We start from the raw sequence: 26,324 nt of genomic DNA on the forward strand, positions 1-26,324 counted from the left end.
TTTTAGGGACCACCTTATCTTTGTGACTGTAAGCTGCTTTAAATTGTTTTTTGTATTGCGTCATAACCTGCCCTGGGACCTTAGGGTGAAGGGCGAGTAATTCAGCATCGTAATAGCCTTCTCTGTTAAGGAGACTATAACATTCTCAAGTGACTCACATTGGGGAGGTCTATCCATATTACGTCTGTGGATTTCTTTCCAGATATTTGGCTTACCGCAATTTCATGATTGATACGTATCGCTTGAACCCTCAAGAGTACTTGACTAGCACTGCCTGCAGAAGGAACTTGACTGGAGATGTTTGTGCAGTAATGCGGTAAGTCTTGGCTGCAGATGGAACAGGATCATAAACTCAGCAAAGTGTTGTTGTTTTTAATCATCCCTTTCAAGCTAAAAATCCCATTGCTCAAAACTTCAGGGCTGGGGAAATATTGAGGGATGAGCACATTAATGCTTGAAAGACGAAGAACATGTACTCTATGCCCAAATACAGCCATGCATTTTCTTGCCTGGTGCTTTTTCTGTCAGCTGACCTGGAGAGTATAATAATAATAATAATAATTATTATTATTATTATTATTATTATTATTATTATTTATTATTTGTACCCCGCCCATCTGGCTGGGTTTCCCCAGCCACTCTGGGCGGCTTCCATAAAAACCAAAAATACACTAAAATATCACAGATTAAAAACTTCCTTGAACAGGGCTGCGCAGTATCCATGCGCAGAGTGTTTCTAAGGCAGTGTAGGAAATGGAAGGAAGAAGCTATTCTTGCTTATATCCTATGCTGCCCTTTTCTTTCTTTTTTACAAGGTGCTCCAGGCACCATCCCCATCTCTGTGGTCTAGGTTAAAAAAACCCTGATAGCCTAATATAGATTCAATAGAGACTGGTTGGAAAGGTGTAGAGATCACATGATGTGATCAAGCCACTCATTCCCGGCCATGATGTCAGTTCTGAGTACTTATTGGTGTCAGTCAAGCATTTGGGAAAGAACTTCCTCAATATGTGCTGTGTTTTCTGATACTCTTTCCACAACCTCCTGTCTGCCATCTCAGAATCCAGTGACTACACATTATTACTATTATTAGCCTGCAGAAGGGTTGCATTTTATGAAATGCCAGATTTACCCTATCAAATGCTCATTCAGTAATTTTGCTTTCCTCGGTTATTTTAATTTTAAATGCTTATAAAATCAAAATCAGAATTTAAACAATGCCAAAAGAGCATATAACCAGACCAACGTAATAAAGCGCAAAGCCACAAAAAAATCCAGTGTTTGGTAAGCCAGTCGAAAGAGCGAGAGTAAAAATTCAATTCAAACCAATTGCCTGGCACAATAACCGCTTCGTAATTTGCCTAAAGGCAAGTGAAGAGGGTTTTTCTCACCCTTCAGCAGATGGGGAGCCTGGCCTGAGGCAAGATGAGACAGCTGCATCAAGTAATGGGCTTTGTGTGGCATGGAGGGGGCAGAGGTGTGTGTGTGTGTGTGTGTGTGTGTGTGTACACACATGCATGCAGCATTCTGGGAAGTTCTGCCCAAGCCCAACTTGCAATGAGCTGAACAAGAGCAAAAGGAACAGATGGATGTGGAGCTATTGTAAGATGTTTCAGGGCTAGCTCCCCAGTTACTGGTCTTGAAGTTACATAAGTCCTTCTATTCTGAAATGTTCCCTCTTTCTGACCCACTGCCTTTCCCATTGTGATAACTTTTCCTTCATTCAGTCTTTTGCTCTTTTAATGTCACCTCCTAGGGTACATGCCTTTTTGGAACAGTGGGGGCTTATTAATTACCAAGTGGATCCAGAGAGCCGACCCATGGCCATGGGGCCTCCTCCCACCCCACACTTCAATGTGCTTGCCGACACTCCCTCGGGACTCATGCCTCTTCACCTTCGGACACCTCAGGTAAAGATCCATTGCCATCTTGGAACGCCTTTGCCCCCTACGAATTGTAGCAAGGCCAGCTGCCTCCTTCCTGGTGTTACTCGGGAATTCTAAGCGACCCAAAAAAACAGTGCAGTTTTGGAAGGTTCAGTCCGCCACCTTGTTCAAAATGGTGGCCAGTGGTATCCAAACATAGAGGAAAACCTGTTGCACTTGGGGAACTTGAAATTTGGTCACAATGTCATTAAGAGGGGCCCAAACGCGTAGCAAGCAAACAGCTTTCCAAAATAGTTGCTACCATCCAGATGCCGAGGGGCAAATGCTAAGAACTTTTATATAATTCTGTTTCACTCCTGATTTTTAGCGCCTTAGAGAGTTGTCCCTTTAAAACAAAACAACAAAAAACTATTTGCAGACACTAGCAGAGATTCACGGTTGCCATGTGGTCCTGGAGCTGCAAATAGGTCATAGAAGGGATACTATAGCTGTTTTTCTTAATCTGACAGATTGTGAGAAATTCTCCTCTTGAGCACTCTTAAGTAGCGGTGGTAGTGGTAGTAGTAGTATCTACTATAAAAAGCACAATTTCAGCATTCCACTTGCACTTCCCCAGTAACATAGGCTGATTAATATGACTGTTCTGATGCTTTCATATCCTCCCTCCTGCTCTCATCCTTTTTACATTTCTTTACCCAGATCCCAGCTGCTCAGCAGATGTTGAATTTCCCCGAGAAAAACAAGGATAAACCTACTGACCTGCAGAACTTTGGGCTTCGTACAGACATATACTCGAAGAAAACATTGGCAAAGGCAAGGCACTAGATATTCTCTTTCCTTTCCAGACCCCTGCCTGCCCCCCTTGTGTTTAATAATAATAATAATAATAATAATAATAATAATAATAATAATTTGTTATTTATACCCTGCCCATCTGGCTGGGTTTCCCCAGCCACTCTGGGCAGCTTCCAACCGAATATTAAAAACAATACAGTGTCAGACATTAAGAACTTGCAGAGATTACGTTTTCTGTTTCTTGGGCAGCCTATCAGCGACTTAGTAGTCAAGGCTATGTAAGGCAGCATGCCTCTGAATGCCGGTTCCTGGGGGTCATTCATGGGCTCTTGCACTCATCTGCTACTTACGGGGTTCCTGGAGACACCTCGGTGTTGGGAGATTCTAGTCAGACGTTCACAGAGCACATGTTCCAACTATGGAATTTGCTACCAAAAGATGTAGTAATGACCACCAACTTGGACCAGTATTGGAGGCAGTATGCCTCTGAATTCCAGCAGCTGCAGAACAATGCTGTTTCACTTGAGTCCTCCTTGAGGGATCCTCATTAGGGCATCTGACCGGCCACTGAGAAGGAGGTGCCTGGCTAGATGGGCCTTTGCCTGGTCCTGCAGGGGTGTTCTTTCAATGCAGGAATTTCCTTGTTGCCCTCTGCTTATGATAGCTCAACAGAAATACATGGCTGTCATTAAATATTCAGACTTGTGCCCCTGTGATGTTTGTGTACCATGCACAGAACTTCTACACAGTCAAATCTTTATAAATGCTGTATGTTTGGTTCAGAACAGCTGTTTCTCTCTCTCTCTCTCTCTCACACACACACACCTTATTGATCCTTTTTCTGGCTTTTTTAACAACAAGAATTGACGCTAATTTTAAGCCTGGGGTGATATTTTCCTAAAATGCTAAATATTTATGAGCACCTGTAGAGAATTCTGGGAGATTTAATGGGCATTCTAAGCATTGCTTTTGATTGCCATATTTGGGAAGAGGGAAACAAGCAGATGTTGGGACAAGGCATGTTAGCCTTCCCCTGTACTGGGGCACATTTATTTAGCTGAGCTTGTCTCAGTCACTTGAACACAGTCTTTGCTGGCATGTTGTATTTATTAAAATTTGACGCAGGTTGTGCATTCCTGTTATCTCTTAGTTGCAGAGAATTGGGATGATAGTAGGCTAATCTACTCTTGGTATTTGAATTAGCAGCCATATCCTAGCATCAGTGCAGGGTGTTGTATGAGGGCATTTTGCCTTCTTTCCTGCTCTGCAATCCTTCCACTCCCTCCCCCCCCCCCACAGGACTATTCTCCTTTGTAGGCTGTTGCTAAAAGGAGAGCTCTTCCACTTTCCCTCACTTGTTCGAACATTGTCTTAAAGGGAAAGTGCCTTCATGCCGCACTTCTTCCATTACACAGATCCGTAACCTTAGAAATAGTTAACCCTCTATTCTGATCAGATTTCCTACTGAGCGAGTGTTGATTGCTTCGGGGATTCTTGCCTCAACTGCTGAGTCAGGCTGCCCCAAGGAGCAGCAGTCATCTTTCTCGGTAGTGGCGCCTGCCCTGTGGAACGCCCTCCCCTCAGATGTCAAACAGATAAACAACTATTTGACTTTTAGAAGATATCTGAAGGCAGCCCTATATAGGGAAGTTTTCAAAGTTTGATGTTTGTGTGTGTGTGTGTAGATAGATAGATAGATAGATAGATAGATAGATAGATAGATAGATAGAAGCTGCCCAGAGTGGCTGATGGGCGCCATACAAATAATGAAATGATGATGATGCAGATGATGCAACTTGCAAGAGTTTATCAGGTTCTCCTTTGACATGGCATGTGCCACTAGGGCTTGTGTGTGTTTAGGGAGGCCCCTTCCAACAAGTAACACATCTGTGATGGAACAAATTGCCAATCCCACCTCTTGACAATACTAGCCATACTCACCTGTGCACTGGGTACATGTGTGAACTGTTTCCCTCCTCCTTCATACAGAGCAAAAGCGCTAGCGCTGGACGAGAATGGACAGAACAAGAGACCCTGCTGCTACTTGAGGTAAGAAATTTTGAGTGGGGGGAAATTGGGGAATTGTGATGGTGGGGATGCAGAGAAAAGGAGGCTGCTGAGTGACATTTGAAGTGGTACCTAGTTTCTGACTTACATTGAGTTAATATGTTTCTGGGTGACTTCTTGTATGGAACAAGGCTGTTGAGTAGAGAGCAGAGGCTTTTCTGCAGTGGCTCCCCATGTGTGAAATGCTCTCCCCCAGGGAGGTTCGCCTGGCACCTTCATTATGTATTTTTAGGCGCCAGGCAAAAACGTTCCTCTTCAACCAAGCATTTGGCTGATTAATATCCTACAGACTTTTACGTGTGCCTGTGGGAAGGGGGGGGGTATTGTTTTGTGGTTTTGGTTTAATTATTGTGTTTTATCTTGTATTTTATTCCAAACTGCCCTGAGATCTGTTGATGAAGGGTGGTACATAAATTTAATAAAAAATAATAATAGTATAATAATAAGCAATAAGTAAAACATGAGACCTTGGTTGTCAGCTGTATGGCTATAGAATTGTCGATGGTGTTTTGTTGCTAAGCTGTGGATGAACCTGAAAGGAGTCGATGCAAGAATCATATAAAAACAGAATTGTAGATTTGGAAAGGACCCCAGGGTCATTAGTCTAACCCCCCTGCCAAGGCACCCATGACAGATGGCTTAAAAACCTTCCATGAAGGAGAATCTGCCACCTTCAGAGGGAGTCTGTTCCACTGTCGAACAGCTTTACCACCTGAAAGCTCTTCTGATATTTAGTTGGAATCTCCCTTTTTGTAACTTGAATTGATTGGTTTGAGTCCTACCCTCTGGAGCAGTAGAAAACAAGCTTGCTCCATCATCCATGTGACAGCCCTTTAGATATTTGAAGGTAGCTATCGTATCTCCTCTCAGTCTCCCCTTCTCCAGGCTTATACATACCCACCTCCCTAAACCATTCCTCCCTCCCTAAACCATTCCTCATAAGGCTTGGTTTCCAGATGCGATGAGGCCTTTGTAATCTTGCTGTACAGAGCCTTAGGTTGTGTCTCAAAGCTGCTTACATAGATATTGGAATTTGTTTAATATTATCTTTCGGCAGTTCTTCATTGCAAAGGCTGCTGAGTGATGTACAGTTTATATGAAGAAACTGTAATGAAATCTCTATATAAAACGTTAAAAGTGCAAGAGGGTAGCACTCATAAAATCCAGCAGAGCTATAAAAACGGAAATAAAACATGCTCTAAAATATGCTGCAGCGGCTAGGCAGCTGAAAAAGACCCTCTTCCTTGTGCTGAAGAGGCTTCAAAAATGGCATCAGGTGAGCTGCTCTGGGGTAGGTGTTACTAATGCAAGGCACCACGATGGAAAAATTATTCTTCCTAGGCATCCACCACCTCGCTTTAGGTGATGGGAGGACCTGGAGGAGAGCCTCTGATGAGCAAATGGTCCAGGCAGCCTCCAGTAGGAAAAGGCCATCCTCTATTGATCCTCAGGCACAACAGGCAGTCATTGTTTCCCTCTACATGAATGAGCCTGCTTGGGCTTTTGTGTTCACTTGCCCCAACCCCCCAAATCTTCCACATGTCAGGGGAAATTAGAGGTTTCTGCTTCAGAGTTTAAACTAACCACAGTTCCCTATGTTTTGATCCTGATTTGTTCTCACCTTAATTTAAACAAAGCATGGGTTTCCCAAGTTTGGATGTCAAGATAAATGTATTATAAACATAATTTTTATAAAAGAGGATTAGAAAAATTTGTGCAGGAGAGAGCTGCTGATGGCTCCTAGCTTTAATGCCTCTACAGTTGGAGACAGCAATGCTTCTGTTTCACAGGAGACAAGAATGTGTCCTGCTTGGTGTGAGGTGAACATATGAGAAGAGAGTGCTGGAGGTGAAATAGTTAAACAGGTTACCCAGTCAGGTCCCAGGGGGGTGGAGTCAGTGGGACTATAAAACCAGCTCTGGGAGGGGCAAAAAGGAGGAGTTTGGGTGGTTGGTTGGAGTGGGAGTGAATTGGGATAGAGTTTGTGGGTAGGTTGAGTTAGTGTAGCGAAATAGGCTGAGTCAGGAACAGTTAGGGGCTAGGCAGACAAGTAAATATCTGAGAGGTGGTTTAGTGAGTGAGAGCAGGTAGCGGAAGTTATAGGTCTGGATAGGCACCCCATGAATGTAATTGTCTGATACTGTTTATGAAACCACACACTTGTTAAACTGCAATAAATAAACAAAAGTTTATGTTCCAGTTTAACCCTGACTGGACTCAGTATTGTCCCAGGTATGGCCTGGGTGGTGGCAGCGAGAAGTAAAGTAGTGGCGCAGGGATCAATAGACGGTGAAACGTCCGGGGACCCTGTGTGATCGCCACACTTGGGGCCTGCCTCCGGGTTTCCCACGGTCATCTAGGTCAGTGTTTCCCAACCTTTGGTTTCCAGCTGTTTTTGGACTACAATTCCCATCACCCCTGACCACTGGTCTTGCCAGCTAGTGATGATGGGAGTAGTAGTCCAAAAACAGCTGGAGACCCAAGGTTGGGAAGCACTGATCTAGGTGGCCACTGTGAGAAACTGATGGTGGCCTAGATGGGCCATTTGCCTGAGCCAACAGGCTCTTCTTATGTTTGTTGTTCTTATAGAAGCAGAAGCTTCTTACTCCTGGAGATGAAAGAGGGGAGTGGGGGCAGAAGCTCAAAGTTCAACGTGGTTCATTCACATAGCAGGAAGCCATGGTTTTCTGTCAATGGTGAACTGAACCATAGTATTCTGTTCCTGCCCAGGCCGTCCACTCCATCATTGGAACAACAACAGCAACAAAACCTTGCACACTGCCTGCCCTAGTCTGAAAATAAGAGTGGCTTGATACTTTGCTTGGGAGGTCTCGATGGTATTTCCAGTCGATATTTTCTCCATATCACCCGCTTTCCCCTGTTGACGTTAATTGTAGCCGTGCTGTGCTTTTGTCTCGCTTTTTGAAAAGCAGAGCTCAATAGCATTTTGAGTTTGGGGGAGCAAAGCAGAGAAAGAAAAAGCATGTATCTGACTTGTATTCCCCAAGCATTTGTGGAGAAGCGTCAGACTGGGCTACTGCTAGGTCAACTGGCATTAAGTAAAAAGGCACAGGATGAGGCACGGATAAAAAGTGAGGCAGGAAATACTGGGCAGCGAGCCGTGGTGAGCTGAGTGTTGCTCGGACCAAAGAGGCAGGGCTGAGCTGCAAGCTCTTGCAAGGGGTTGCTCTAGTCATGTGATGTTCTAGTCTGTTAGGTGTGTTTATTGGCTGTTGCGGGGTGGGGGCTCGCATTGCATGTTTGCAACACCCACCCCCGGCAAGAGTTCACACATGCATCCTGCCTGACATCATTGTCTTGTTCTGGACCCTCTTCAGACTTCGGTGCTGGTACTCACTGATGAAACTCTTTTAGAAAAACCCCTTCATGTGGGGCGCAAGTTCTTCTAGGCCAAGTGTGCAGTATTACGACCCTTGCAGATTTTTCATTGTTCAGCACTGATTTTGTAGTAAACACCAGCTGTGCTGTTTCTCTGAGCAGGCCTAATTTCCCCCTGTGTTGCTCCAACACGGAGGCTTTCAAGATCTGTGCTCGCATATGTCGTGGCTTAATATAAACGTGGAAGTGCTGGCTGACTTTGGTGTCTGAGCAAGCCAGAAGCCCTCTTGCCAGACGAGAGGGAAATGGTAGCCGCTGGTTTCTGACGGCGCAGGCAGCTTCCTGCTTGGCGGCAAAGCATGCCTTGTGCTTACTTGAGTAAATCAAGTTGTCTAATCGGCAAGAGCGGTCAGGTCTGGTCTTTCTCTGCCGAGCCCACGTTGGGATTGCAATAGCTCTGGCAGGCCAAGCAAATCTCCTTCGGTTTCAGGAAAGCAGCCAGGATAGACTTTCTCCTCTTGCTTAGGAAACCACCCCACCCTTTCCTGAAGAGGAGTTTAGTGGCATAACTTGAACCTGAGTGGGGTAGGGAGGGAACACACAACCACCTGAGCAACTAAACAGTCACCATCCGGCTCATTGCCGTCTCCACATGCCGCCTGTTCCCTCATGGTAAGGTAGCTAGGTAAAGCTTCCCCTTTAGTAGCAGTATGGATGTTAGAGTACTAGCAAAAGGGGGAGGCAGGTTCTTTCTTATAAAAATGGTGCACTCACTGTCTCTCCCTGATTTCTTGAATACGTAGCAGGAACACTGTCAGTGTGGTCTAGTGGTTAAGAGCGGTAGACTTGTAATCTGGTGAACCGGGTTCGATTCCCCGCTCCTCCACCTGCAGCTGCTGGGTCACCTTGGGCTAGTCACACTTCTCTGAAGTCTCTCAGCCCCACCCACCTCACAGAGTGTTTGTTGTGGGGAAGGAAAAGGAGAATGTTAGCCGTTTTGAGACTTCTTTGGGTAGTGATAAAGCAGGATATCAAATCTAAACTCCTCCTCCTCCTCCTCCTCCTCCTCCTCTTCCTCCTCTTCTTCTTCGTCATCTTCTTCTTCTTCTTCTTCATTGGATGGGGCAGCATAACAGAATTCTGCTTCCATACAGAGGTCCATTTTACATGAAAACATCTGTGTTACTTCAGGATGATGAGTTTGACACTGCATTGCTTATCAACACTGGGATGCAGTGTATAAAATAATGTCATTTAATGCACCTTACGGTGTCTGATTGTGTAAATCAGTCGTGTTGATAAGGTTATTTGCAGCGGCAGCATATCTTTACACTTTCATTGCCGTTAATAGTGCGAATAGCCCAGAACAGCGATTTCCAGAAAGATACAGTAATGTGGTTTATTTGCAGCCCAGAGGTGTCAGTTGATCTTATACTTCCATATTTGAAAGGAGGTGACAATGATATCAGTGGCGCTTGGGTAAAACTGAACTGTTGCTATGCAAGACTGCAAGAAAGCTTCAGAGCAGCTAATTCATAGGAGGACCATCTTGTTAATTCATTTTTGACAGGTAGAGAGCCCAGCGTCTGTACTATAATTTAGCTCTCTAGACACAACTGCTTTTTTCCTCTCACACTTTTTAACATCCAGATAAAGCAGCGAAGCGGATATCAGTTTATGTTTCAACCTCCAATAGATGAAGCACGTCCTTTATAAATTCTTAGAGTGCCTTTGAGGAAGTGCATATGTCACAAGCTTCAAAAAAATAAATATCCAAGTTGTCCCTTGCCTGCCGGCCCTGTATCTCTTTGGCGCGGAGTCGGTTTTCCCCCTCCCTGCAGGTTAATCACTGTCAGATCTCAGCAGGCAGATAAATGAAGTTGTGTTACATACATGTTAAATTCCACAGAACACGAAAGGAAACGTTATTGGCTTTCTTCTAAGCAGTAAGACAGCTGAAACAAGCGGAAATCAAGGTTGCCATGGGGGAAAACATTTATGTGCCCGGTTAGAATTAGTGCAGCACATGGTCAAGGTTGAAATTGTCCTTGGTCAAGGTTGAAATTGTCCTTGTTAGGTCAAATTGCTACTATTAAGATGAATGTATTGCCTAGAATGCTTTTTTTGTTTCAGAACCTACAAATTCTGGACAAGATGGATTGTTTCAAGAGGTGGCAGAAAGATATATCAAAATTTGTCTGGCAGGGCAAAAAGCCCAGAATTAAGTTTAAGATTTTAACTGATGCAAAGGATAGAGGGGGATTTGCCCTGCCGGACTTAAGATTATACTACGAAGCAGCAGCTTTTTGCTGGCTGAAAGACTGGCTACTTCTTGAGAACACAGACATCTTAGATTTGGAAGGATATGATAATTGTTTTGGTTGGCATGCATACTTATGGTATAACAAGGCAATGGTGTACAAAGGTTTTAAAAATCATACTGTTAGAAAAGCATTATATAATGTTTGGAGCAGATACAAAGATCTACTGGAAACTAAAACTCCCAGGTGGTTGTCACCAATGGAAGCCAAGGGGGTGAAAAAACTTAATATGGATTCTAAATGGCCAAAATATTGTGAAATCTTAGAATATGAAGGTGAAAGGGTAAAGCTTCAGAGTTACGAAAAACTAAAGTCCAAAGTTCGAGATTGGCTGCATTACTATCAGATAAATGAGACATTTAAAGAGGACAGGAAAATAGGATTTCAGAAGGAGAGGTCAAAGTTAGAAACGGAACTGTTAGAACCCAATACTAAGAATCTGTCAAGAATGTATAATTTGCTGCTTAAATGGAATACACAGGAGGAAACGGTGAAATCAGCTATGATTAAATGGGCACAGGATATCGGTCATGACATTATGTTTGCTGACTGGGAACAGTTGTGGACCACTGGTGTTAAGTTTACGGCATGTAATGCCTTAAAAGAAAATATAATGAAAATGATCTACAGGTGGTATATGACCCCAGTCAAGCTTGCAAAAATTTACCATTTGCCCAATAATAAATGTTGGAAATGTAATGAGAATGAAGGTACCTTTTATCACCTATGGTGGACCTGCCCGAGGGTGAAAGCATTCTGGGAAATGATTTATAATGAAATTAAGAAAGTCCTTAAATGGACATTTACTAAGAAACCAGAGGCTTTTCTCCTGGGCATGGTTGGCCAATTGGTGCCAAGGAAGGATAGGACTTTCTTTATGTATGCTACTACTGCAGCAAGAATTCTTCTGGCAAAGTATTGGAAGATGCAAGAACTACCTACTCTTGAAGAATGGCAGACTTTATGGGACTGGCAGAGATGACCGGCAGAATTCGTGACCAGGGGAAAGAGGCAGTGGAAGAAGACTGGAAGAAATTTAAAATATATCTTAAAAACTGTTGTAAAATTGAGGAGTGTTAAGATGTCAAGGGGTAAGAAGCAGAGAACTACAGCTGAATTTAACAAATTTATGGGAATTTAATGAAGGGAACTAAATGGATAAATTGACTAAAGGGTTGCTAAAAAATTTTAAAATAAGGATGCAGCGAAAGGGAGGTAAGGGGAAGTCGATTGAAAGAAGTTACAAGAAAATAAGATTATGAATTTATTTATGTTTGATTTGTTTATGTTTGTTTGTATTTTGTGATGTGTTTGTTTTTTAATTATGTGTTTTAAAAACTGAATAAAAATTATTATATTAAAAAAAAAATAGAATTAGTGCAGCACAGAGTGGAATCCAGGTGGAGCAGGTTCTTGGAAGCCCCCTACTCAGTTTGTGACCTCTCCAGCATCCTTTGCCTTTCAGGCTCTCCTGGTTACTGACTAAACCCAAGAACATGTTGTATCTGTAGTTGTTAAAATAGAAAATGTGATTTGGCGCAGAAGCCAGTTCTTTCCCAGCTTCTTCTCCTAGTCCCTGACTCTTTGCATTTACAGTGTCAGTTGTTTTTTAGCTCCATTCACACATTTCTTCCTTCTTAGAGCTGCTTCACACATTGTGTAGTGTAGGTGTAAAACATAATGGCAACAAACATGCTCTCTAACGTTTGTATCCTGCGGGTGTATTAGTGAAGAAATTCTGATTGGCTGCAGCTGCTGACTAAGTGTACATTTTGCTACCACATGTTATAAAAGCATTCCCTGCCCCGGCCTTTCCAGAAGAGAACACCAAATTCCAAATGCAGCAAATAAATCTCACAGGAACTCATGCCAGTAACATACAGCACACAGATATATGCCTTATTTGTTCCTGTTGCGAATCTGGGGTGTCTTTATTATGGACTTCTAGTCCCTGGAACTTGAACTGCGTCTTGTGATAGCAGTACAAGTCTGGCTGTTTTCATGTGGAATGAGCAAGGTGATTGGATTTTGTAGAACAGTTGACATGATGGCTGATGTAGGAAAGCTCAGGTAATCAAATTGTCAGCAGCTGCTTTCATATAAATTTTTGGGTTCTTACACTCCATATGGGAGAGAAGACTTGGAGGTCATGTTTCTCTCCAGAGAAAGAGAACCCGTTGAAGTCCTTTTTTTTTTTATTTGTACCCTCCAGTACATTTGACAGGTATGCTGTCAAAAAAATTGTAATCATTTTGTGCAATATTTCCATAAAAATCAAAGTGTTTGCACTACACTATCATAGCTGTCAACTTACAGATTTGAAAATAAGGGACCAGCAGCCAAAATAAGGGACCTGCAGCCTCACCTGTTCCAGGCACTCCAATCTTCCTGTCCTCCTGCAGTCTGGTCAAACTCATGCTGGGTAGCTTCGAGAACACTGTCCAACCAACTTTGTAACCAGAGGTTCAACTGACTAGAATCTGAATCACATGCACCACAAGGCCTATGCAGCCTCAACTTAAGATGGCTCCCCGGCCTGGCTTTGCACTGCAAAGTTTGCAGCAGCACGTGCAACAAAATGGCGTCCAGCATTCAAAAACCCCCTCAGCTTGCATTAACTAGCCACACACAAGGCATGCAAGCTCCACCCCCCAGTCGTTCTTAGACTTCCTATTGGGTGAGCAACACAGCCAAGCAACACAGTTGGAGCCTCCCTCCTCCCTGGCCGGCAGGGAGGGAGAGGAGAGGAGCTGCTTCCTTTGAAATTTAAGGGACATTTAAGGGACATCCATCAATAAGGGACAGCAGCGGGAGACAGCGCTGGGATAAGGGACTGTCCCTTCAAATAAGGGACACTTGACAGCTATGCACTATTCTCCTTGGTACCCTCCCTCACCTTAAGGAACATCAGTTCACTTTCCCTTTTCAACATGCTCTAGATGAGATCTGTTGCATTTCAGATGGGAAATAGAAACAGGATATCTCCACCTACCAATTCTGCCCTCCTCCAGATAATTATATTAAATTCCACAACTTATTCTAGGTGCCATAGTTCCAAAATTTGGAGAAAACACAAACTGGAAGAGATAATTCGGCCACACAAAGCTTAGAAGCCAGCAAATAAAGAGAACAGTCTGAAAGCCTACGCCTTCAGGTGATGGTTTACGTCAGAGTGGAGTCATGTCAGGGTGGGGTGGGGACAATTTAGATGAGCCAATATGAATCAACCCAAGAGAAGGGACTACAGGAAGGAAGGACACAAAGATTATGTCAATAATAATAATCTTGACAAGAGATGACGCTGTAGCATGGACTAGTAGATTAGAAGTAATTGTAAACCAGGTTGGAGATGGGTCAAGAGAGAGGGAAGGCAGAAAAGGATGCAGAGACCTGAGCTGCTCAAAGGAATCATAGAATCATAGAGTTGGAAGAGACCACAAGGGCCATTGAGTCCAACCCCCTGCCAAGCAGGAAACACCATCAGAGCACTCCTGACATATGGTTGTCAAGCCTCTGCTTAAAGACCTCCAAAGAAGGAGACTCCACCACACTCCTTGGCAGCAAATTCCACTGTCGAACAGCTCTTACTGTCAGGAAGTTCTTCCTAATGTTTAGGTGGAAGAGGGATGGGAGGTGAGAGTTGCAATGCATTTGAAAGGTGATAGGAAAGATTATAGTAGAGAAATTGGTGAAAAGGCCAGTGAGGCAAGGCTGTGGGACTGGAGGTGGCATGGGAAGGAGGAGAGAGTTTGGAGTCAGATTAGCAACAGCCACGATGACAGGTGCAAAACGCCAGCACCCTGTCTACAACTTCACTAACATCCATCTACAACTTCACTAGCATCTCTCAGTATTGTGAACAACACTGAACATACCTTTTATAGGTATCTTCATGAACTTACCTGAAAAGAGAAAGAAAACAAAAGTCTGAGTTAAGCATTTGAAAAATCTATTGAAATCAGGCATTATAAGTTCATCTTAGACTGGGTTGTTCACAAGTTTTTGTGGCTTTGCACAAGGTTTTGTATTTTTCTCAGAAGATTGATAAAGAATGTATAATTATTTTGGTAATCACTGTGTGTATATTAGTCGCCAATTTGTTTCGAAGTAGCAACTCTCAGATCCAAAGCTGAAATGCTAGCCGGATGTAGGCCTTAGTTTGCTGAATTTTGTTTCTGTGGTCAGGGAAATATATGGGTGGGGAACCTGAATGGAAGACACCATACCAATCATGCAGCAAAAGTTTTAGGCATGTTTCTGAGGTCAGAGGATCTAAATGACAGTGCTTGGCTACCTTCTCTTCATGTTTCAGAGTCAATGTTGTGGAAGGAAGGGGTGGTAAAAGATCCCCAAGAGTGGCTGCTACTTGGACATTTTTTGCCACTAGGATTGTTCAGAAATAGCAGTGATGGCCCAGCGGTACCAAAAACTGGAGGATGGTACTTCAGGGCAAGCTTACACCATAAATGCTTGTCTCCAGTGGTGTGGCCTTTCTCTGACTGTTTGCTATACTGAAAGAAGGTTCCCATGTATCTCATACAATAGAAGGATCTTGCTGTCAAACAAGTTGCAGAATGTATGTTGTTTTGGTCCACTGTAATCACTTTTGACCTTTGCTTTGCTGGTCTGGTAACTCACCTTTTCTGAAATAAGCATTCTCAGAATTTCTCAGCTCTTCATATTTGTTTTGTTTTTTTTACACACATTTGCTATTTACCTTCATTGAAAGACATTCCCAAAAATCTATCAAAATATTTCTTTTAAAGAGTGGTCACATGTAGCCAAACCTCCCCACAGCTTACTAACACCTGCTTCTAATCTCAACAGGACCACAAATTGTTTATATTCTCTGAACAAATGTTTAGTTCCTGCTGTTCTCATGGTATACCAAATTTGTGAACCAACTACTTTTGCATTGCGTCTCTTTAAAAGTTGATTCCCCCCCCCTTTGTTTTTTAAGGCGTTGGAGATGTACAAAGATGACTGGAATAAAGTTTCTGAGCATGTCGGAAGCCGCACTCAGGACGAGTGCATCCTCCATTTCCTGAGGCTTCCCATTGAGGATCCTTACTTGGAGAACTCTGACGCCTCGCTGGGCCCTTTGGCTTACCAGCCTGTGCCTTTCAGCCAGTCTGGAAACCCTGTGATGAGCACCGTGGCTTTTCTGGCATCTGTCGTGGATCCCCGGGTGGCGTCTGCTGCAGCTAAAGCAGCTTTAGGTATGGATCACCTTCCCTCCCCACCCCCTTTCCAGTTCAATCTTGTCTGAGAAGGTCTTAATTTCGTGCTTGGTGCTGTCTTAGCCTTAAAGAAAATCCTCCACCGTCTCCTTGGTTGATCTGTCGTAAATTCACCAAAACTACTTAAGGACTGCCTGGAAACATGCTGGTATTTAGAAGGGTGGGGTTTTTTTTTGCGGGGGGGGGGACATTCTGCACACAGGCTGGCAAACCTGCCCAGAGAAGCAAATTGAAGCCTGCTTTCATCTTTTCTGCAGTCTGCTGCCTGCTGTCACTTACCTTTAATTGGTTAATGTTAGTAAAGCACCGCCTTAGCCAAGTGGTACCTAAAAGCCAAGCATTAATTTGTCGTTTGTGTAGCTCAACGCATAACTTCAAAAGGGCCTTGCTAACCTATTACGAATGCTTCAGGTTCTGCTGTCTGCTCCCATCCTTGATTTCATCTTCCTGAGATGCTGCCCAAGATGCTCTCAAGATTTCTGAACAAAACAGCCCTTGTATTATTAATTGCCGCACAATGGCAATATGTGCATTAGAGTTTCGTGTGTGAGAGTAATGTGTTTTTAAAATAACTTGGAAATTGCCTTATCCATTCTGCAGGCAGCTTCCCAAAAGGCTTCTCTGCATGTCATCTTCCCTGATCAGTCAATTCAAAGTGCTGGTGCTAAAATTACCTTCCTTTTTATGTCTCTTTTTCATGGCTCCTCTCTCAAGCCTGGTGCTGCTTTGTGCTTTGAGCTTTTCGGCCATTAATTTTGGGGTCCTCTTGTCTGCCTTGCCTGAGTCTCTTGCCACATCTCCCTTTGTTCTGCTATTCATTGGCCTGTCCTTCTGTCAGCTCCCTTTGTCCCCTTCTCCCACTCCGCTCTTGGCTTTGTGACTCATGGTTCCCTTGCTAAATGTCCAATAAACAGGAGTAACTACAATAGTGTAAAATGAGCAATCAGATCATCCAGCAGGGTCATCTTAAAGCAGCCTTTCTCAAACTGTGGGTCCCCAGGTGTTGTTGAACTACAACTCCCATCACCCCTAGCTAGCAAGGCCAGAGCTCAGGGATGATGGGAGTTGTAGTCCAACAACACCTGGGGACCCACAGGTTGAGAACCGCTGTCTTAAAGAGTTACCTGTTCTATTGGTACATGACTCTGAAAACCCTCCCACCTAAAAACAAACTTCTAAGCCTTGTTGTTTTTACTTTTTTTACAGAGGAATTTTCCAGGGTCCGAGAGGAAGTCCCACTGGAACTGGTTGAGGCCCATGTCAAGAAGGTGCAGGAGGCAGCCAGAGTCTCTGGAAAAGTGGATCCCACTTACGGACTAGAGAGCAGCTGCATTGCCGGAACGGCTCCAGATGAGCCAGAGAAACTTGGTATGTCCTTAGGGGTTGCCGTCTGGTGCTCCTGTCCATCATGCTTGTCTCTGATTTGTGTTTAGGTCAAGAGTTTTCCGTTTTGGAGGTGCTTCGCAAAACAAATTTCCTATGGGCTTGCTTCGCAAGACGAAAATGTCTTGCGAGTTCCTGCGGGTTTTTTTTTCTTTTCCCCCCCTTTTTCTAAGCCGCTAAGCCTCTTATCTGCTTATCCGATAAGCCGCTAATACAGTGGTGCCTCGCAAGACGAAATTAATCCGTTCCGTGATTCTCTTCGTCTAGCGGTTTTTTCCTCTTGCGAAGCAAGCCCATTGACGGCTTAGCGGATTAGCGCTATTAGCGGTCTAGCGGCTTTTAGCGATCAGCTGAGAGGCGGCTTATCAGTGGAACAGCTGATAAGCGGCTTAGCGGCTTAGGAAAGGGGGGGAAAGTGGAAAAAAACCTGCGGGAACTCGCAAGATTTTTTCGTCTTGCGAAGCAACCCCATAGAGAAATTCGTTTAGCGAAGCGCCTCCAAAACGGAAAACCCTTTCGTCTAGCGGGTTTTCCGTCTTGCGAGGCGTTCGTCTTGCGGGGCACCACTGTAGCGCTAATCCGCTAAGCCGTCAATGGGCTTGCTTCGCGGAACGGATTCTTTTTGTCTTGTGAGGCACCACTGTAATAGCTAGAATAGAGATAGACTTGTAACCATTCAAACAATAAACATACTAACAGCAAGGATAGCACACTGGAGAATATGAAAAAGCTTTTCAAGGCTGTTTTTCAAAGATTGAACTGGATGAGATGTTCTTCAAGAGGTCTTGAGTTGGAAACACAAAGCCATATGCATGGATCAATCACAGGAAGGCAAATCAAAGCCACCACCCTGGTGAGAATAACCTCTCAACTGAGGATAATTCTCAATTCCACTTTTCTCATCCAGTTCAATGTTTGAAAAACAGAGTTGAAAAACTTTGCCATATTCTCCAGTATGCTACCCTTGCCATTGTGGCGGCACGGGGTTGCCGTTCTGTAATTGGACTTACGCTACTTGTTGAATGGTTCATTTATCCAGTCTGTATAACATTTACTGCACATGTAACTTGTTAAGATAGAGTTGTACATTTATCCACTCCATGTTTACAGTATCTCTAGGCTTTTGTCTTGCACACGGCACCTTAGTATGTTTGTTGTTTGAATGGTTACAAGTCTATATTCTAGTTATTATTCTAGTAAATTTAGTTTTATAACTTATAAGCCAGTTTGTGGTGTTTTATTGTGTTTATGTCAACCAAAGGCAATCATAACTAAAGGAAAAGGTATAGTAGAACACGACTTGCTTTACTTTGGGGTAGGGGGAGCAGGCAGAATTAGAGATTGGGTTGTTCACATAAGCCACCATATTTTTGGTCATTGAGCGATGAAGAAAACCAGTATGTAATTGTGACTCTGAGAGTCACATGACAGCTCGTACTCTGTAATCATTATTGCCTGCATCGTTCATGAACTCAAGAAAAATGAAATGTTTGATCTTGATGGGGGAGTTGGGATTATGCCTGATACAATGGTTGAGAATCTGTGGGGTGTCAAAAGTGCTTTGGACTGCCTTATTTATTTCCCAGAAAGTCATTTACAATATGAGACGTTTGGTTTTATGCTTGGAGACTGAACATTATTCTCCCCATTTGGAATAATGATCGAAATGCCACACCAGCATAGATCAGTATGTGGCAGGCGCAAGTTCAGGAATCAGTAAATTAGGGGTCATCTTGATAATTCCTACATTTAAGCAGATTGTACAACACAATGGCAAGCAGTCCTTGAGTGAGAGATATTGCTTCTGGTGTGAGACTTGAGAGTAATTAGGGCATGGTTCCTTCCATTTTCTGCATACACAATAAAGCAGAATTTTACAGCTTTGTCAAAATATAATTACTGAGCACCATGGTGAATACATCCTTTGATTCAGCCTCCTGCTAAGACCAAAATGCCACAGTGCTTAGTCTGCAGCATGCTGTTACGTTTGTAGGTTACGTTACCTACTTTAACGTTTCTGCAGGCAGTGCAAGTCTAGGTACAGAGGAGAACGCAGTTCGGCTGACGGACATTCAGTTAACTTTGTGCCCTCCTGAACCATAGTGTCTCACCAATTTTGTCTGTTGAAACTAATTTTCCTAGACTCTTGCTCTTCTCTTCCTCCTATACCCATCAACCTTCAGCATCCACACAGTTTACAGTGATCTTCCTTCCCACAATTACATACGATAGTAGCAACAGTACCACACATTGCCCCAGTCTCTGAGAACAGGGAATTTCAGTCAAGCTGCAGTAATGTCAAGCATTGACCCTTGAACTCGAATCTCAAGACTCCACACCCTTGTGAACATCTCAGTAACTGTCCTTATGCTTTGTTTCCCTTCTGTGTCCTTTCCATGTGCCTTAGAGGTTTCAGGTAAACACCTGAGGTTGTGATTAGCTTCATGGCTGCCTAGCTAATACTCTGCTCCAATAGATCTGGAACTTCCTCTCAGAGAACCAGACCAGGGCGAGGTTTTGATTTTTCCTGGCTGTGCTGAGTTCTGTGCTTTTAAGTGGAGATGATGATAATAATATTATTAATAATAATAATAATTTATGCTTGTACCCAGCACATATGACTGGGTTGCCCCAGCCACTCTGGGCAGCTTCCAACAAAACACAAAAGAGCACACAATACAGCAGACATTAAAAGCTTCCCAATACAAGGCTGCCTTCAGATGTCTATGGAAGGTTGTACAATTGGTTATCTCTTACAGGCGGCCATACTCCAACTCATCAGGGGCAACTATGAATATGGCAGGGCGAGTGTCCTCAACCCCACTGTTTTCTCCACATGATTAACATCAGATGGAGGAACAAGCGCCTGAATAGGGCTCTTTAGTATTGAGCGCTGAATATTTATTTTTTGAAATACTGTATTTTTCGCCCCATAGGGTGCACTTTTCCCCCTCCAAAAATGAAGGGGAAATGTGTGAGCGTCCTATGGGGCGAATGCAGGCTTCAGGAAGCTATCCGCAAGCCTTGCAAGCCCGGCAGGAGTTCCCGCAGGCTTACAAGGCTAGCGGGCAGCAGCCTGCAGCCCTGGCGAGTGTCTGCCCTCCGGAGGGCTCCCTGTGCTCCGGGCGAGTGTCCCGCCGGGCGCGCGAGGCTTGGGGGGCAGCCTGTCGCCCGAAGCACGCGGAGCCCTCCGGAGGGTGCCCCGTGCTTCGGGCAGGTGTGCGCAAGGCTTGGGGCGGCAGCCACGGCTGGGGGAGGGAATAATTTTTTTTCATTCATTCCCCCCCCCCCAAAAAAAACCCCGAGGTGCGTCCTATGGGCCGGTGCGCCCTATAGGACGAAAAATACAGTATTTAGAGACCCCGCTTCCATTAAAAATACAGTAAATGGGTGTACAGCATGCAAAGTTACAGCAAGGACAGCAGAGACCTAAGTAAGAAGCCACGTGTTTTCCCTTTCGCTCGCTAGCGGCAGATAATAGAATTTGAAGCCTTTCCTTGGCCCAGAGAATAAAACGTGAGATGCAGATTATTTCTGAATGAGAGAAATGAACTGGATTTTTGCAGTTAATGTTAGCCAGTTAATGTGATTTGTATTGATCTGTGACTAATGGAATAAATTAGGGCAGAAGCAGATGGCTCTCTGTGGGGGAGTGGCTTGGCAAAATTGAATTGGGTCACTCGACGGGCTACAGCGCCTTCTCTGAAACAGCTTTTCACCAGAGGGTGCAAGGCGAAGAAGCCCTCCGCCAAGCCTGCGCTTTTTTTGTGGGGGGTGGGGTTTACAAATGCGCAACAGCAAAGTTGCATGGTATATGCCTGCCGAAAATACTGCTTATATATTTGGGCAGCTGAAAGCAGAAGGATTGGATTTAAAACATTATTGCTAAATAAAACGCTTCCTTGGGGGAGGGTGATCCCTCAGTAGTAATTACTGTAGCTGAGCCGTAAAACTGCAGCATGAGCAACTGCGTTGGCAGTGTTAGCTAGTCGTCCCAGCGCCCATCCCTGAATCATTTAGGAGTCTTGGTTGACCACAAACTTGACATGAGCCAACAGTGTGACGCGGCAGCTAAAAAAGCCAATGCAATTCTGGGCTGCATCAATAGGAGTATAGCATCTAGATCAAGGGAAGTAATAGTGCCACTGTCTTCTGCTCTGGTCAGACCTCACCTGGAGTACTGTGTCCAGTTCTGGGCACCACAGTTCAAGAAGGACACTGACAAACTGGAACGTGTCCAGAGGAGGGCAACCAAAATGGTCAAAGGCCTGGAAACGATGCCTTATGAGGAACGGCTAAGGGAGCTGGGCATGTTTAGCCTGGAGAAGAGGAGGTTAAGGGGTGATATGATAGCCATGTTCAAATATATAAAAGGATGTCACATAGAGGAGGGAGAAAGGTTGTTTTCTGCTGCTCCAGAGAAGCGGACACGGAGCAATGGATCCAAACTACAAGAAAGAAGATTCCACCTAAACATTAGGAAGAACTTCCTGACAGTAAGAGCTGTTTGACAGTGGAATTTGCTGCCAAGGAGTGTGGTGGAGTCTCCTTCTTTGGAGGTCTTTAAGCAGAGGCTTGACAACCATATGTCAGGAGTGCTCTGATGGTGTTTCCTGCTTGGCAGGGGGTTGGACTCGATGGCCCTTGTGGTCTCTTCCAACTCTACGATTCTATGATTTAGCAGAGCCATGATGGGCAGCGTAGACCGCAGGTCACACCACACATTTACATGTACCCAGTGAGCATGTAATGCACACCCACGGCAAATGTGCAGGTAGCTGAGAAAATGCCACTGCATAAGGCATGAAGAAACCCTAAGGTTAAGCGAAATATTTTGTCATCCCCATATCTTCGTGTTGAAAGAGTCGAGAAATCCTCACTCGCATTGTTCACTGGTTCTTAGGACTTACTGGAGGCTTCAAATGCAGCATCTCAGGGTTGCGCTCTGCTGCTGCTGCTGCTGCTGCTGCTGCCGCAACCCTGGAAAAATGCCCTGGGAAGGTTGCAAACTTCCCAAGTCTCGGGAGCATTCCCCGGTGGCCCACTCTGGCTGTAAATCTTCTTCAGTACAGAATAGCTGGTAATAAGCGACCCTTCTCTCCTGAAAAGAGCACACCAGTCTTCTGGTATATCATAGCAGAAGAAAGACTCAATCATCTACAGTCATACCTCATGTTACTTCTGCTTCAGGTTGAGCATCTTAAGGGTGCGTCCCGTGGCAACCCAGAAGTACCGGAAAGGGTTACTTCCGGGTTTCGCCGCTCGCGCATGTGCAGACACACAAAATGACGTCACACACATGCGCAGAAGCGGCGAATTGCGACCCACGCAGACGCTGTTCGCAACCAGAGGTACCACTGTATTCTTATGATAAACATGGCTGTACACATTGGCCTTTCCAACCATTTTTTGAAATTGATTTTTTTTAATGAGCCTTTTCAGGATTGGTTTTGTCTCTTCCTCACTCCCTCTGTTTTATTTAATGCATGTGCCCATGCAGAGCCACAAAATCTTTTATTTTCTTCCTTTCCTTGCAGCTTAGCTTGTTCTGTCCTGGAAGACTAGACGCTAATCCATTTTCCCCCCGGATGCAGAGCTCCCAGTGGCTGTTCAATATCTGAGGCTTTCAATGAGCTTCCAGCTTTCTATTAGGAAGGGAAATGAATAGCCTGCAAATTTGTTTCCATGGAGCATGTCAGACATGAGCTGCAGTGGATGCAGCTCTACATCTGCTCAGATCAGATGTTTTCCGTTGCTGAAAACCTCACTTCAGGGCCTCTCCTGTGCACACATCCTCCCAAGTTGTCCAAGGCAGCCTATGTGGGGGTTTGCGGCTTTTTATTTGCGCGGCAACTCTGTTCGGGTAAGTAGAATATTTGGAGCCAGCTGCACTGCCAAGCAACCCTAGGCAGTGGCCTTGGGGTGGTCCTTTTGCAGCAGGCATCTCTCCTGCTGTGAAGGCAGCTAGAGGGTTGAATCATAGAATCTTAAGAGTTGGAAGGGACTCGGTGGTCATCTAGTCCAACCCCCTGCAAAGCTCCTCTTCCTTTGTGCATGTTGTCATGTTTTCACTGCATGCCACTTTCCCATGGCAGGTGCATTCTCAAAGTGGCTCACAACCTGCAGAGTAAATGAAAACCACATTTCACGATAATGCAAACAGAGCACAATTTAAGCAAAACAGTCGCACCAATGTAAATAGGGCAGACAAAGACCTCATGTTAGTAAACACTGAAACAATGCCAAACAATAAAATAGGGAACATCCAAATAGCAAAAAAACAACAACCCCACCACTTTCCCTCAGGTAGGTGATGGGGCAAGGCAGGTGAATAGCTTGTCCCTGATGGACAGGCGATGTGCTTCTGCAGCTGAGGAAGGCCGGCGATGGGTGGATCCGTAGGGAATTGGCTAATGATGACAAGGTACTTTTGTTTTTAACCTTCAGGGCTAAAGCAGAATTGCGTGATCTTTATCCAGAAGGCAGGGAGTGCTTTGAGACGGATGAGAGTTTAGCGGAGAGTCAGTCAGCACCCAGAGAGCCTCAGGAAGGCCTTTGCAGAAAAGCACAGCACTCAAAAGTTGAGAGTGAATTGCCTCGGCAAACAGGAGATGTATTTGATCAGAGAGTCCTCGCGGTCCAGTGTGGGTTGTCCTGTCTTGGCATGTGGTTTTGTGCAAGAGGATTTAGTAGCCACTGAGGGAGTGAGCAGTTGCCACCTGGGGAAGACGGAAAGCAAGCTGCAGTCGCTTGCTGAGGAGTGCCAGCTGGCTGGAGCAACTGTGGAAATAAGGATATAAAGGGAGACTTTTTAAGAACTTGAAAAGACACAGAGGCCCCAGTGGAATGGCTGGGGACCCCGGGGCCGTGGGGGGCAAGTTTTCACAGGCGCTTCGTATTCTGTTACATGCATAATATGAAACCTCCTTATGAACACAGTGGGACAAGCAAAGGGAAGCTTTGCTAAAATACCCACTAACAAGTCTTTGCCTTGAGACGCTTTTCTAATTGATCGCTGTGAGAGTTTTATATATCTAATTAACTTGTTTTACAGGCTGTGTGGAGGTGTTGAGTGGCAATTACTTAGGACTGTTTACCCTGTGCCAAGACATTCAATCCTGGGCCCATAAATTATGGCAATTAAGAAAATGTGCATAAACGCACTTAATTTGCTTAATCTATTCTCATTGCCAGAGTTTGGGTTTCTGCATCCAACAGAAGCCGGAACCTGATGCTTTGGAAGAATAATTACGGGTCCCTGTAGCTTACCCCAGGCTTCCAGGAATCGGATGTTTAGGAACACATGTTTTAGGAACTCTTGCAAGATCGTATCGCCGTGTTCCACACGTTATTTCCGTGCCTAAATGATAATTGGAGCAATCCGCCAGAAATGTCAGCACCCATGCTTGCCATTGAGCTAGAGGAGCTTGTGGAGAATTAACCCACCGCAGGGAAGAGTTAATTTTCAGAGAGCCACATACATGCGAGTGGCTGGCTTCTGAGAGCAGGATCCGTGTCACAGCATCTCTCTAGAGTAGGGGTGGGCAATCCTTTTCCTGTTTGGGGGCAGAGCCAGAGGCGAAAGTGTTCTGGATTAGGTAACCTGGAATAAAGGCTTTGCTGCTTCTGTTTTCATTGTGTCTGCCTTAGATTAGATTTCCCACTTTTGTGCGGATCTGCTCAGAAGTAAGCCCCTCTAGATTTGATGGTCGTTACTCTCAAATGCAGGTTTTTTTAAAAAAAAAATCAGTGGACCAATCAATCTGCTCTTCTGGAAAGCAAGTGAAAGTAATCTCTATACAGTGGTACCTCGGGTTAAGTACTTAATTCATTCCGGAGGTCCGTTCTTAACCTGAAACTGCTCTTAACCTGAAGCACCACTTTAGCTAATGGGGCCTCCTGCTGCTGCCGCGCCGCCGGAGCATGATTTCTATTCTCATCCTGAAGCAAAGTTCTTAATCCGAGGTACTATTTCTGGGTTAGCGGAGTCTGTATCCTGAAGTGTATGTAACCTGAAGCGTATGTAACCCGAGGTACCGCTGTACATATATATGCATATGTAGCATAGGCCTGCCAGTGTATTCTCAGACCAGTGGTGGGCAGAGGAGCATTGATTCCTGGGACGGGATGACTCGTAATGCTGATCTGATTTGAAGGTTTGATTACCCAAGGCCAGCAGGGATTGAGCTGCGATCGCCTTGTTCAATGTGATGATGCTTTTTTGAAAGTGCTCTGAAAAACAAAACAAGAGACTTCCATTAGTCCTATGATGGGTTATCAATAACTGTTCCTGCTGCCACACGGTCAGCTTTGTATTAAGTGTTAATTATTCTGCCTTACAGATGGAGCTGAAGAAGAGAAAATGGAGACAGAGACAGATGGACCACAGGCAGAAAAAGTTAAGGTCTGACTGTTTCAAATGCCATTTTTAAAAAATTGTGCAGTGCTTCAAGCATTTCATGAGTATGAATTATTACTATTAATAATAATACAGAAGCCTTTGAATGAAAATAAAGTCCCATCTTCACAAGCTCAGAGTTTGTTTTCACCTATTTTAAGAAAACATCTTGTTTTTTACCTAAATTAAAATTATGTATTTATTTATGTCCTGCTTAATGCAAAAATCGGCTTCTATTTTTATTTGTTTCATAAAGTTTGTACATCAGTTCATTGTTTTTTTTTTAAAAAAAACCTCTAAACGGTTTTCAGGTATAAAAACCAATTGCACAAGCATTAAAATATAAACATATGTAATCCCTTTAAAACATACTGCTAACTTAAAGCAGGAGACTTGAGTAGGAAGATCTGAGGAATGCCAAAGTAAACACAGGATTCTTTTGTTTACATCTGCTACAGAGCAGACAGGTGCCTATGCATATTGAGCTAAATCATCCTACATCAACCTGGTGCCGTGCAGATAATAATAATAATATAATAATTTATTATTTGTACCCCACCCATCTGGCTGGGTTTCCCCAGCCACTCCGGGCGGCTTCCATAAAAACCAAAAATACACTAAAATATCACAGATTAAAAACTTCCCTGAACAGGGCTGCCTTCAGATGTCTTCTGAATGTCAGGTAGTTGTTTATTGCTTTGACATCTGCTGGAAGGGCGTTCCACAGGGTAGGCGCCACTACCGAGAAGGCCCTCTGCCTGGTTCCCTGTAGCTTTGCTTCTCGCAATGAGGGAACCGCCAGAAGGCCCTCGGCGCTGGACCTCAGTGTCCGGGCAGAACGATGAGGGTGGAGACGCTCCTTCAGGTATACTGGACTACAGATGTTTTGGACTAC

At 44.3% G+C, this 26,324-nt stretch overlaps 1 protein-coding gene across 1 annotated transcript in view; it reads left to right on the forward strand.

Annotated features, from left to right (window-relative positions):
- Positions 1 to 26,324, forward strand: part of SMARCC1 (SWI/SNF related BAF chromatin remodeling complex subunit C1) — a gene marked incomplete at its 5' end in the record, with an annotated part of 77,145 nt that overhangs the window by 18,851 nt on the left and 31,970 nt on the right. The window contains 7 exons of the mRNA XM_081881762.1: positions 203 to 316; positions 1,757 to 1,910; positions 2,586 to 2,699; positions 4,671 to 4,730; positions 15,369 to 15,627; positions 16,855 to 17,016; positions 25,374 to 25,435. Coding sequence (XP_081737888.1) covers positions 203 to 316; positions 1,757 to 1,910; positions 2,586 to 2,699; positions 4,671 to 4,730; positions 15,369 to 15,627; positions 16,855 to 17,016; positions 25,374 to 25,435 — 925 coding nt within the window. The remainder of the gene's footprint in view (positions 1 to 202; positions 317 to 1,756; positions 1,911 to 2,585; positions 2,700 to 4,670; positions 4,731 to 15,368; positions 15,628 to 16,854; positions 17,017 to 25,373; positions 25,436 to 26,324) is intronic.

Source organism: Podarcis erhardii (genome assembly GCF_964252035.2).
Source record: "Podarcis erhardii genome assembly, chromosome: 12".
Taxonomy (NCBI): domain Eukaryota; kingdom Metazoa; phylum Chordata; class Lepidosauria; order Squamata; family Lacertidae; genus Podarcis; species Podarcis erhardii.